General features: G+C 39.7%; 2 protein-coding genes across 2 annotated transcripts; both read left to right on the forward strand.

Moving 5' to 3' along the window:
- The first annotated feature begins 589 nt into the window (after positions 1–589).
- Positions 590–6520, forward strand: LOC131322206 (adenylosuccinate synthetase, chloroplastic). Its single transcript, XM_058353446.1, has 4 exons — positions 590–1198; positions 3621–4313; positions 4828–5139; positions 6010–6520. The coding sequence occupies exons 1-4, from the start codon at positions 851–853 to the stop codon at positions 6178–6180; spliced, it is 1524 nt and encodes a 507-aa protein (XP_058209429.1). The 5' UTR covers positions 590–850; the 3' UTR covers positions 6181–6520.
- Positions 6521–11177: 4657 nt separating this feature from the next.
- LOC131322643 (probable LRR receptor-like serine/threonine-protein kinase At3g47570) lies at positions 11178–12606 on the forward strand. The gene has a single exon (XM_058354039.1). It carries the CDS (start codon positions 11181–11183, stop codon positions 12150–12152), a length of 972 nt encoding a protein of 323 aa, XP_058210022.1. The 5' UTR covers positions 11178–11180; the 3' UTR covers positions 12153–12606.
- Positions 12607–14089: the final 1483 nt, after the last annotated feature.

A 14089-nucleotide genomic window follows, 5' to 3' on the forward strand; every position in this document is an offset into this window, starting at 1 on the left:
TTTGCCATTCAAATAAATAAATAAACAATTCACACCTAAAAAAAAAAAATACACAATTCATATTCTCAAAAATTATTTGTTCTACACATAATTTCATATTCAATATGCGTCTTGTTTGGTAGATCTCATCGAGTAGATTCTAAAACTATAAATATATATATATATATATATATAATAAAAGGTATTAAATTTAAATCACGTTAGCATGTATCAACATCAACCACATCTGTTCAAAAAAAAAAAAAAAAACATCAACCACAGCTTAATAAATTCTCCACACGCAAAGGGCATATAAAGGAATGGTAAGACAAAAAAACTCTGTTCGTTTGGGTTTTAAAGGAAATTTTAAAGTGTAATAAGAGAGAGAAATTATTAAGGATCGCGTGCATGAATTTTGAGTCTTTCAAATGAACAAGTCGAAAAGGTTGGAACAGGACAAACCCACAAAAGTGAGACCAGCTTGAAATTTATTTTGGAACTCAATTTCACCGCCTACTTGCCCAAAACCCAATTAAAAAAATGTCTGAATTTACGCGCTCAAAGTTCCACTGCCTAGTGCAGTTGGCAACCTACCCTCTCCTCCATCAGAAGGCAGAGGTTCGAGCTCCTTGGGACAGTTGAAAGTTACTGGAGTCCTCTGGTATTAATCTAACTATTCCGCTAACTCCTGCTTAGTATAAAATATGGAAAAATAAAAATAAAAATTAGGCCACTGATTCTAAGATTCAATACTCTTCGACGTCTACTTGCGAGGAGCCCGATTAAAAACCTAACCAACTATGGACTGAGGACAAGCAGCTTCCTAGCCCTCCTCTCTCTAGTTTTGGTCCGAGCACAAGCATCCGCCGCCATGAACATCTCATCGCTGAGGCTCGAATCAAGCCCACTCGCAGCACCACAGAGGAGCTTCTACGGCGGAACCCTAAGAACAACCTGCGGAAACAGTGGCACCACTTGTGCTGGGCCCCACTCCCTTCCCCTTCACAATCGCAAGTTCCCGGCGTCCGCTTTGAATTCCGTCGCTTCTTCTGCTGCTTCGTCGCCGGCCGTGGCCGCCGAGCCGGCAAGCGAGGCGCTGAGTCGAATCGGGTCGCTGAGTCAGGTTTCGGGCGTGCTGGGTAGTCAGTGGGGCGACGAAGGCAAAGGGAAATTAGTCGATATCTTGGCCAAGCACTTCGATATCGTCGCTCGCTGTCAGGTACATGTACAGGATTACGGGTTAAATTTATATATTTATGTTCTTATTCAAAGTTCCGCTGCTATTTAGTCAATATTCTTTTTTTGGTTAGTATGATTGTGATGCATATTACAATTTGATATGGCCTTTGGTGTCGTTTGTCACTGGCACTTTGCCATGGCTAATCCTTAGGCTCTGTTCAGTTGTAGAAATGTTGCGTGGGAAATAGATTCTCAAGAAAAGTGGAGTGAAGTGAAGGAAATTGAAATTTATTTTCATGCATGTGTTCTCTTGACAAGTCTAGGGATCTTGCAGGAAAACTAGAATTCCTTCCTTTTTGGCAGGATCTATTTTGCAGGAAAGTGTTTTCGACTGAGAAAGTTGATGTGGGTCCAACAACTTTCTTGATAACTGAACACACAAAAAGTCACGAGAAAGTTGATTTTCCCATCCTTTCCATGCAAGTGAATGGGGCCTTCAGGGACAAACAACAGCAACGGTCATATCAAACAGTAGCACGAAAAGAATCAATTAGTTTGATTATGTTTATCTCTCATCTCATTGATGCACGGTCTAACATGTGAAACTTGTAGTGAAAGAGAAAGTTTGAATGTGAGGGAAAATTTGAGGGTAAGACTAAAAGTCTTTTTCTGGTTTAAGTGTAAAACCAATAGAGGGAAATAGAATACTAGAGGCTGAGGAGGATTTTTGTGAGATTTTCTAATTTTTTTTCAAAAAGGAGAAGTGCCGTGTTTGATATACGTGCTTAGTATTATGGTATAGATAGATACATCTGTATGTAGGATTTGTTTGGCTTTGCCAATTTTAATTGAAATAAGGGGTTATGTATGTTTTTGTACTTGACTATTTGTGTGTCAGTGTGTGTATGTACGCTATTATACATAGAAGGTATATAACACTGGGTGCGGGAATAAATATCTCACAATGTGGTCAATTCAGTGAAGATTGGTCCAAGTGATCAAAAAGAATAAAAAATGAAAGCTAAGCAAATAAAATTTGAAGCTTTTGTCCAAACTGGATGCATTGGCTACGTCCGTCTTAATATCGGTCGCTCATCTCAACTCTACTGTTGATTACATATCCTTTTATATCCACTTTGTTGGATGTTAGCTAAGGCCAATTTGATGTATAGTCTTAGGGCCTGCTTTGAAATTAGGTCTCGAATAACAAAGGCAAGCTATTTTGGTGGTGTTGATATTCTTGTGGTGTTAGTGGCTGAATTGGCAGTTAATACAAAGGATACGCTAGTTCACTTGAAGAGAATCTTTTCTATGATAATCATGTTGTACATGAACAGGCTTCGTAGGATCCAATCGAATAAGTGAAATTGATAAACAAGTAAATAAGCTTCATCCTCATAAGTTAGGCTTGCACCACACAATATAGTATTATTCAAAGAGGAAAAACATATACTTTGAGGGGTAGTGTATACTAATCCTGTTGTAACATGAGCAAGAGTCCCAATCACAAACTGCATGGTTATAGCTGCAGTTTCTTTCGTAGTATGTATTATTTCAACTGGAAATTACCATCACTCTTAGTAATTATTTCGAAGATGGACAGGTATTGTTTTATAAAACGTAATGAATGATTTATCCAATTTTTATCTCTAAGGATAAAAGGTAGAGGACTCGCAGAGGGGAATCCATGGAGCGCTACTGAGGGCTAGTGATCTATCGATGATAATATGCAGATATGGATCTTTTGATCGTATTATGAAATTACTGGTCTTCTCAGATGAAATCTTGTAGAATAGTAAGTGTGGTGATAAAGGTTGACTAGTTTGGAACTTCTTTCCAAAAAGCACAATATGTTGATCCAAAAGGCATCAAGAAATTTGCATAAGCATGATGACTCTGTTCATTTTGGTTGGTAATGTGAGCCAAAGTCAATTTATTGTGAGGGTAATAGTCTAATAGATCAACATTTGTTCTGGTATGTCTCGACCATTTGCTCGTATGATACATCTCTGGATAACTTTTTGTGGAAATCATACCTGTAAAAGCTGATTTTTTTGTCAACAAAAGACAATTTAGATCCCCGATTTTGCAACTGTTTCTCTAATGAACCCCTGGCTGTAAATTTTTCCTACTCTCTTGTCATTATCAGATGTTGAATACAGTTGAAAGTGAATATATTCTGCAATGGTTCAAGACTTCAAGTTTATTTTGATTGTGGCAGGTGAAGGATCTACTTTTATGAGATTTAAGAGGAGAGGAAATAAAATGGAAGATTTTGTCCTGTTTGAGTTAATGTAATGTTCACCTGAACTTGGTTTGCATTAGATGTTCAAAAAATAGAAAAGAACTTGCTTTGCATTAGCTGGCCTAAGACACTAATAATATTTTGAGTTTCCTAATCAGCCAGGTGTCTGCGACTTCAATCATTTTATTATGAAGCTTTAAATGCAACTTTTTGCCAGGGTGGAGCTAATGCTGGGCACACTATTTACAATGCAGAGGGCAAGAAGTTTGCCCTTCATCTTGTTCCTTCTGGTATTCTCAATGAGGAAACTCTGTGTGTGATTGGTAATGGGGTCGTGGTGCATTTACCAGGGTTGTTTGATGAAATTGATGGCCTTGAGTCTAATGGGATCTCCTGCAAAGGAAGAATACTGGTATCTGATCGGGCTCACTTGTTATTTGATTTTCACCAAGTCGTAGATGGGTTTAGGGAGGCAGAGCTAGCAAATTCCTTTATTGGCACCACCAAGAGAGGCATTGGACCGTGTTATTCTAGCAAAGTGATCCGAAATGGCATTAGGGTATGTGACCTTAGGCATATGGACACTTTCCGTCAGAAGCTTGATGTCTTGTTGTCAGATGCAGCTTCAAGATTCAAAGATTTCAAGGTTAGCCCATTGATGCTCAGAGAAGAAATTGAAAAATACAAGAGATTTGCTGAGAGGTTGGAGCCCTTTATTGCCGATACTGTGCATGTGATGAATGAATCAATTTCTCAAAAGAAAAAGATATTAGTGGAAGGTGGTCAGGCAACCATGTTGGACATTGACTTTGGAACGTACCCCTTTGTAACTTCCTCTAGCCCTTCAGCAGGTGGAATCTGCACTGGTCTTGGCATTGCCCCTAGAGTTGTTGGTGATCTAATTGGAGTGGTGAGTTAGTCGTTCTTTAATTTCTCTGTTTTCTTCTTTTCAAAATGAGTAGAAAATACATGCAGTTAGCATTTGTCATGGCTTGAAAAAATGTGTCATCGACTTGTGGAGGGATTCATCTGGGCAACGGAGACAGAAGATGTTCGGGAAACCAAGGAATGCCTTAGTTATTCATATATGTTATCAGAACAAAAAGATGAGGAAACCAAGGGCATTAGTGTAGCTTCCTCCCTCTAATTTCTGTTCATCTTTTCTTTTCTTGTTTCCTCCTTCAATAAACCCCTCCACAAGTCCATGATCCCTATACAACCTAGAGGAACTTGTGTTTTTCCCCCAAGTGTTTTCAACTACTGCAATTTGATTCCAACTTCTCTGTAAATGCGATAAAATATATTAATCACGTACAAAATAGTTGGACGCTGTACTTATCAGAAAAAAATAAAAACTCGGTGTTTGCCACAGAAAGTAGTTTATCATGGCCTTTTATGGTGCCTACTTGCTGTTTCTGGTGCAGGTTAAAGCATACACTACAAGAGTTGGTTCGGGTCCTTTCCCTACAGAAAACTTGGGTAAAGGAGGTGATCTTCTTAGGTTTGCTGGGCAGGAGTTTGGTACGACTACTGGGCGTCCACGTCGCTGTGGCTGGCTTGATGTAGTTGCTCTAAAGTACTGCTCTCAGATTAATGGCTTCTCTTCTCTAAATCTCACAAAACTTGATGTTTTATCGGAGTTTGATGAAATTCAATTGGGTGTAGCCTATAAGTGCCTTGATGGTACACCAATTGATTCATTCCCTGCTGATCTTCGTGTTCTTGAGCAATTGAAGGCAAGTAATTTTTTCTTTCTCAATGTAGTTATTTGGAGTTGTATATTTACTTCACAAGTTTCCAGGAGCAATTGTTTGATGATATTCGATGGAGGTTTAAAGTGTTTCATTATTGTACCCGCTGACTTGAAACATTACACTGGATGGCTAAATGAAAGAGCACCCCACTTTTGTTCTTTTTTGCTTCTCATGCATTTGGGCTATGATTTGGTTCGCGGATTTTTGCGACAGATTTATGAATGGAAAAGTTTTTTAAAAAAAAAATGTAGAAATAGTAAATTATTCATTTATTAAGTTTCTGTAGCAGTATATTTCATTTGATATATCTGCACTCAAGTCTATAGTCCAAACATAGCTGGAAGTCGTTCTTCAAGGATGGAAAAGCTATTGAGAAAGGAACTCATAGGTGCCAAATTGCGTAAACTGATAAACTAAATCTTGTCTTCACCTGCAAACCTTGTCAACAAAATAGTCATGTTTCTAAATGTGATGAATAGGAAGATTGTCCTGAATGTGATAACTTTCACCAGATGTTTGACATCCTATACTTCTGCAATATTTGGGATCCATTAACCCACCCCTCTCTCTCTCTCTCTCTCTCTCTCTCTCTCTCTCTCTCTCTAATTGTGTGTGTGTGATATAGATTAGGATAGTGCTTAGTTTTTTTTTCCTAGTGATGCGATACATTTTTACTCCAAATGCTTGGAACCAAAATTAGACGAAAAAAATTTCTTTTTGAAGAACTAGAAAAAGTAATTGAAAAACTCAATACCTGAGTTTTGTAAGGATCAGATACGCAATATATCACTTTGCCTCTTAGTGTGCTCCATTATTCAGCTTTTGAAATTGTGTCTATCTTGTGTGTTTCAGGTGGAATACGAAGTTTTGCCGGGGTGGCAGAGTGATATCTCTTCGATCCGAAAGTACTCAGATCTTCCAAAAGCCGCACAGAGATACGTGGAAAGGATAGAAGAACTTGTTGGAGTTCCAATCCATTACATTGGCATAGGGCCTGGCCGCGATGCTCTTATATTCAAATGATAGTATTGATTTCTCCCTCTGGATTTCCTGTGGGGTTTCGTTCTTCTCAATGGTAAGACGAGGATTCTAATGCCTGGGAAAATGCATCCTCTGTGTTCGGGATTAGTCTTTGGATAAACAAGTGACTTTTAGTTAGTTGACATGCATTGTCATAGCAACTATTGCTCCCCATCTGGGATACTTGGATTCATAGGTGTGTTGTGATTTCCCATAGCTGTGATGGGCTATTTATAAGCAATTTTGGTTGGATGTTGTGGCTTACAAAGGCGCTGCGCCCTTAGTGTTGTTCTTGGATCCTTTTTGAAGGGATTTTTTGAGGGAAAAAACAGATCTTTGTCAAGTTCGTTTTTCTCTCTTTTTTTCAGGTAGTGTTTGTGCGAACCCTTCCTCCTTTTTCGGATACTTGAATAGCTGTGGAGATGGACCACGCCGTGTATTGGTCGGGAGTACTGCCTTCACCAATACATAGCCATCATCCTACCGCTCTTTTGCTGACGCCGAAATTAAACTTCCACTGTGTCTCGCGAACACTGAAGAGTATGTTTAATTCCATCAACTAATTATAGAATGTTGAAGCTCTCTTACCTATTGGCACCGTATCCCGAATGCTTCACAATATGGCGAGTTCCATAAGGATCTTGAAATTTTGCAAAGGAAAAGAGGGTGAAAGTGTGGAGAAATTGAAGGGGAAAAAACCTGTATGTGTCTTTTATTAGGTTTTTTTAAGTACAACTTTTTTAGGCCCCGCCAGGAAAATGATTTTTGCGGTAGGATGCACTCTAGAGAAAGTTCTCTCCTCCCGCCATTCTCAATTTTTTTGCTCCAATGTTCTCCCTCTCTCCTTTATTTCCCTTATTTGGTACGAATCTCCATTTTTTCTCTATTTTCTGCAGGAATTTAGGATCGCGGGAAGTAATTTTTCATCTTTTTTTTTTTTGGGTAATTTATTTATTTTTATCTTGTTATCAGTATTTTGTTTTGTTTGTACCAACTTACATGTGTTGAGTAATATCTCGCTCGCTTTCTGCGAAATAACTTACATTTCCAGAAGACAGAGCAAAACTAGCAGGTGAATTGTCTTCCTCCGACAAGAACGAGTGGCAACTCTTGTATCTATCTATCTACCTTCATCTCTTGGAAGACAGATATCCGCAATATTTTCAGTCTGTTGAAAAATTAAGGAAGCCCATAAACGGTAATGTAGAAAGTCCGATATTTTATACTAGTAGTAACAAAGAATTATTGACCGGTCGTATCATATGGTTATCATTTTAATGTCGTGGGACAGAGCACTTGTCCCAGACTCGTGATATATACGAGTCAAATCACTCACTCAGCAAATACAATACTACTAGTACTTAATAAACATATAAAATGATTTTCACAGCGCTTTTTTTTATTATAATAAAATAGCACTATCTTCTTTGTTTTGTTTTTAAACTTTTTTTAAGCGTATTTTTTTTCACTAGAAGATAAAAAAAAATACATGGAGCTTGAAAATCATTACCCTAAACAAATTGTAAAATAATGTTTACTAAACCAGTGGTATCAGTAATGGTTGTTGAGAGCTCAATTGTCACAAAATTTCACATCCGGGAGCAATCTATATCCCCTTCTTATATCCTTTTACCAAACGAGCTATAATTGTCACGAAATTTCACGTACCCAATCAAAATCCATGTACACGAGGCTATCTAAACTATCAAGCGTGGACTTTCACTTTTAAACGTATCTAAAAATAACCATACAAAGTGGATACTAACATGTTTTCTTGACAACTCAAATGTCCAGGCTTGAAAGATTGGATTTACAATTAATTAAATCGAGTTTAACCAGTTGATTGTTGTTACCAAGACCTTACTAGACGTTTTTTTTGAATCAAGGGTAGACCTGACTTGGGCAACATGCATGCTTGAAATTTCTCATGGGAGAGAAGTCAATAATGGCAGCCTGTCAAAGTAACGACCCCGTCCTGTTGAATTTATTGGAACCCGTCCTACCAAGGCATCATTGTACGAATTGTGTGTTTGTAATGATCCCGTCCTACGATGGAAGCTTGGGATTCGAAATATTCCATGTCGGATGGGGCAACTACAAACTCCAACTTTCACGCTCCCTTATAGTTTGCCTTGGGGCCTCCAATTTTTTAGGATGCCAAATTTTTTTATGCCCTTATATACCAGTATAATAGGAAAATGTCCAACAAAACTAGGGCCCATTTTAAAATGGAAGTACAAAAGAAAAGGCCTAAAAAAATGGTGGACGTAAAGGTGTAAACTTTTAAAGTTTGTGGGTTAAATTACACTAAGGAATGATATATTTGTCCCAAGTTTTGTAAAGAATCAAACCCCGGCCCTTACCAATCATTTGAATTTGGAATTAAATAGAAAACACCCCCGACCTTCGTTTAACTTCCTTTTCAACATATTAGGAGAGCGGCTCGTGCCAGCATGAGGTATCTTATGCCTGGTATTGAGAAGATGTGTTTATCTGCGATAAAAGTTGTGGTGTTATGAGAGCGTAATTTGTTGGAACCAGTGTTTATGTATTTACAATATTTTGAAGTCATACGGTAGCTAATTATATAGAGGGGAGTTTGATACAAGTTTATGTTCCATAACATGAGCCAAAAGATATGTCAGCAGGTTTGGAAAGTTTTGTAGTGAGAAGAGTAGAGGTAGCTGCAAATTATGCACAGCAAATGTGAGAAGAGTAGAGGTAGCTGCAAATTATGCACATCAAAAGATTTGCTGCAACATCTACTATTCTGCGAGGTAGAACAAAAGGTTTGTTTGACAGAGTTAGTCCTTCTTTGTACAGTGGCACACTGCACAAAGTAAGACATATTCTAGTCGTAAGCTAACTACAAACTACAAAAAGGAACAATACTTAGCTGACAATCATGCTCCATCTTAGGCAAATCAAGCGGATTGCTAAAAGCCAAGAATGTGAAAAGAAATGGAGTAACATCATTATCATTATTAGGCAAACAAATTTATTCCGCTGTACGTGCACAACACAAAAAAGGAATGCAAAAGCAATCAAGCTAGCAGACAAGTTTGGCACATAAACAAGTTTAGAATAGCTGAATTATATAAAATTATTCCACTGAGTATGGCGCCCAAAAATGCGCACACTATCTAGGAGTACCTAAGAAGGTCATAAGGAACCATAATTTGGTCACCAAGACGAAGATGCTGAATCCAGAAGGTCATAAGCAACCATAATTTGATCGGCAACATGAAGTTGCCGAATCCAAATGGTAACAAATACAAATCTTTGTGTGTTCATAGGGACCATGCGCAAAAGATATTTAGCAGCACCTAAAAAGGTTGGAAGCAGTATAGATCCCAATAATTAGTCTGCCGGCCAACATCTGGACACCGAATTCAACCTTTTAAAAAAATGCAAACAACAACTGGAGCCATACACAAGCTGCACACAATGTGCTCAAACAAGTAAACAACAATTCTAACTCGACAAAGCCTCGTCCAAAATAAAGCCACACAAATCGGATCCTCAAATACTACGACTCAACAAGAAGAGAAAAAAAACAAAACTACACGAGCATAGCCCCGGAATGAAATGAAACCCTGCGAAGAACAATTTGAAACCCACAAACCTCCGCCCAACAAAATAAAAGCACACAAAAGGGAACTTAATAAATAAAATACCATGACGAACCGAATAACCTCTGGCAAAACGTACCCGGGGGCGGGAAACCACCGATCACGCTCACAGAGAACACAGAACGAGCGAAACCGGACAAAAAACCACGAGCGAAAATCCACAAACAGCACAGTAGGCAAACGGCACACGCATAAAAGTGAACGAACCTAACCTGAGAGGACGAGTTTGAGAGCAGAACACCACCGGAGAAAAATCGATCCGCTTGCTCCGCGCTAACCCCACGAACAGTCTCCCCTCTCACTGCCTAGAAACATCTGCGTCCATCATAGAGGCTAGATATTTCTACAGTCTCCTGTCAAAAGCAAGAAGCATGACGCCAGCACGGCACATCGCCAAAATACAAAACTGCCCCTAGCGTCCTGCGTCGAGGTTCCGGTTCCGACTCTGATGGACATGTGGGCCTTTCCCTGGGCGCTGGCTCTGCTGCAGTCCAGGTTGTGGTCTCCGAGAGGACCGAGCCCAAGGGTGGTTTCGTTGAGATGAGGGTCTTCGACTTCCACCATAACTGGTTCAGGAAGCTTGAACGAAGCTCTTGGAAGGGAAAGAGATGAATGACTGAGAAGGTGGCTAGGTCCCTAGCAGAGTCGCCAATTGTAAGGGTTCGATTTGACGGGACCATGACTTGAATTAGTATTCCTCCTCCGCTGCTCCGTTCCCCTACCTCTGGACCTGCAATAAGTCACTAAGGCTAGAGTAGCCCAGTGACCCTCCGACGATCAAGTCAGATCTCAGGGGAAGTTATAGGTCTAGGGTTAGAGAAGAATGGCATACCTCTTTAGGTTAGAGTCCCTTCGTATTTATAGACCTAGGTTTGCTTGGCCTCCAAGCTAGCGCGTGAAGGGTACGCTCGGGTAACCGCCTCGGGTGACATCATAGATAACACACCGGATAAGGCGGTTACGGAGCACATGGCCAGGTCAGCCCTTTGTGAGGATTATTCTCGATGCTGTGTCTTATCAGGGCTTGCTCGGGAGCCCTTGGTGCTGCGTTTCGGGGGTCGATATGGAGCCCACGGTGGTATGCTTCCAGGGTCGGTATATATGGAGCTCGGTAATATGCTTCCAGGGTCGGTACGGAGCTCGGTGATATGTCTTTGGAGTCAGTACGGAGCCCCATTTATTCGGGCCACTACACTATGTATGCAGTTGTTATTTTGTGTTTGGGTTTATGCGTTCCACATGCTGCAGCCAGCTCTATGAGTGCGGGAAACGAAACTGACCGACTAGCCTTGCATGCCTTCAAGACTAAAATAACCACCGATCCCTTCGGGGCTCTGAGCTCGTGAAACTGACCGAATAGCCTTGCTTGGCATGGGTAGTTTTGGTTCAGTGTACAAAGGAATTCTTGATCAAGATCAAAAACTTGTAGCGGTGAAGGTATTAAACCTTCGATTCCGTGGAGCTTCCAAGAGTTTCATCGCCGAGTGTAAGGCCTTGAGGAGCATCAAACATCGAAATCTTGTCAAGGTTCTCAGTGCATGCTCAAGTATCGACTATCATGGTAATGATTTCAAAGCTCTTGTTTATGAGTTCATGGTTAATGGGAGCCTAGAGGAGTGGTTGCATACAATTGAGAATGTCGATGAGGTCCATAATAACTTGAGGAATTTAAACCTTCTTCAGAGGCTAAATATTGCTATTGATGTTGCTTCTGCTCTTGATTATCTTCACAAACATTGCCCAGAACCAATAGTCCATTGTGATCTGAAGCCGAGCAATGTTCTTCTTGACAATGAAATGACAGGACACGTAGGTGACTTTGGATTAGCAAGATTCCTTCTAGAATCAACCTTGGACTGTTCTGCAAATCAATCCAGTTCTATAGGAGTAAAAGGCTCTCTTGGTTATGTTGCTCCAGAATATGGCATGGGAAATGAAGTGTCACCATCTGGTGATGTGTACAGTTATGGCATCCTATTATTGGAGATGTTCACAGGGAAGAGACCTACTGATAATATTTTCAGTGATGGTCTGAGTCTCCACAACTTTGCTAAGGTAGATTTGCCTGCACAAATCCCAAGCATTGTTGATCCAATGATCTTTCAACAAAGGGAACAGGACGCGAGCACAAGCATCAACAATGCTCATAATCAGAGTTCTGATAGCAATCACAAGATTCTAGAGTGTTTGATTTCAATACTTAAACTTGGAGTCACCTATTCAGAAGAACTGCTGAGTGATCGACTAGCCATAAATGTGGTGGTTCCTCAGTTGCAAGTGATCAAGAACACTCTTCTTGGAGGCAGAAGAAGTGAACCAGTATTGCAGTATCATCATGAGTAGGTATGACCCCTGCACTCTCTTAATGACAAAAGAATAAACCCTGCATAGGCATGTAACTTCAGTTTTTTTGGAGACTGAAGGTGAGGATAGCACACGTGGTTTTGCTCGCCCATATAGGCACCTCCCTTCACCAAGGTGGTGAGTTCAACTCCCACCTCCCCCATCCCTCTCCATAGGATATCTTAGAAATGGATTTGCCATGTCATTACAAGCATCTACAAGTCTAATATAGATGAGAGCATTTCTTTTTTGGTTCTTTCATCCTTCTATTTTTATTCCGTCAAATTGAAACAATTGTGTAATGGCTGGTTGTATATCAGGTACTGTAGACATCTCAACTAATTTCTCTTTCGATTAAAGCTACTCAATTGCTCACCCGAAATTGCCAGTAGAGATCGCTAGTTGTTGGAATACACTACCAGAATATCAAACGAGCATCTAGTCAACATGTCTCTTCTCAGTAAGCGGTACTTGCCTCTTACTCATCAAAACAGATGGAGTTGAACAAGCGAGTAACAATTTTTCTTCATAATATTTTCCATGGATCGACCCAATGCCTAAACATGTAAAAAAAATGCATCAATTATTACCTTGAAATGTCTATTTATATGGTTTTTTGTGAAAAAAAAAGAGGGCATACAATTGTATGAGTAACAATATGAATACAGTATACACTTCCAATAGTACTATGAATACAGTATACACCATAAGCAGCAGCAGCAGCAGCAAGAAGGTGTTTTATATTTCTTCACTCAATGCCAAGGAAGAAGGAAAATCCGAAATCTTGATTGTGGGCAGAGGAGAGTAATGCTTGTTCTCCAAGAAAGGAAGATGCTTCCAGCATGTAAACAATTTATATGGTCCAGCTAGCTGGATGTCTTACGTAACAAAGGAGTATATAGAGTACGTAATAATTGGTTGTTTCAAGTACGTATGTTCCAAGGGAGGAAAAAAGAGGATTGTTTAGCTGTTTAGCCTCTCTCTTTTTTTTTTCTTTTTTTTATTTTTTTTATTTTTTATGAACATCGCTAAATACACATGGGAGTGTGATGCTATCTTTACGATTTGTTAGTTTCAGGAAATGTATTTCTCGAAAACCAACAATGGTTTCTCATGATTGGTTGCACATTGCAAACAATGGTGCAGGAGACTACGGTAGTGATGGTGGCAGAGGTGGGAGCACAAGCGGTGGTGTGTGGCAGGATGGTGGTTGTCAATTCATTGAGAGGTAGAGGCAGTACCGTGTTGTGGTAGTAATGCTGGCATGGGAAACGTTTTCACCAAATCAACAGAAGACATTTTCCTTTGATTGTTAGTTAGTTAGCTTAGCTATTCAGCAAGAGAATGGTTTTTGATTGTTAGTTAGTTAGCTTAGCTAATCAGCAAGAGAATGGTTACTACGAGTACCAACCATCATGTATGTTCCTCACTGAAGCACAATACTTCAGGTAACGCGAAGCCCTGTTCTCATCCTCAGCGACGACAATAGCCCCGTTTGAAATTTTGTTGGCATCGAGATTCTGGACCAACAACCTCTGAAGGGTTTTAAACAAAGAACCACTCTAGTTTTAATGATTTCAATCATATCCATCCACACGTTCAAGATCTCTCCCATTGAAGAGAATGCCATTCCTTGTCAATGTTAGGAATTGAACTCCTTGTTTAACTCACAACACTCTACAAATCTTGAAAACTAGAATCTTGAAAACTAGGATCATAGAAAATCGCAAGCAAACAGAAATAGCGTGTAACAAACAAGAAAAGAAAGAACACAAGATATACGTGAAAAACCTCAACGCGAGGAAAAACCATGGGAGCCACACCAATTCACTATGAAATCGAATCAAGAGTACAAGTCTTCTCGCAATCTCTCTGAGACTTGCGTTTTCTCTCGCTTCTCTGTTTTTCTCTAAAAACTCGTTAACGTAATTACGTAA

Source organism: Rhododendron vialii, chromosome 4a (assembly GCF_030253575.1).
Source record: "Rhododendron vialii isolate Sample 1 chromosome 4a, ASM3025357v1".
NCBI lineage: Eukaryota > Viridiplantae > Streptophyta > Magnoliopsida > Ericales > Ericaceae > Rhododendron > Rhododendron vialii.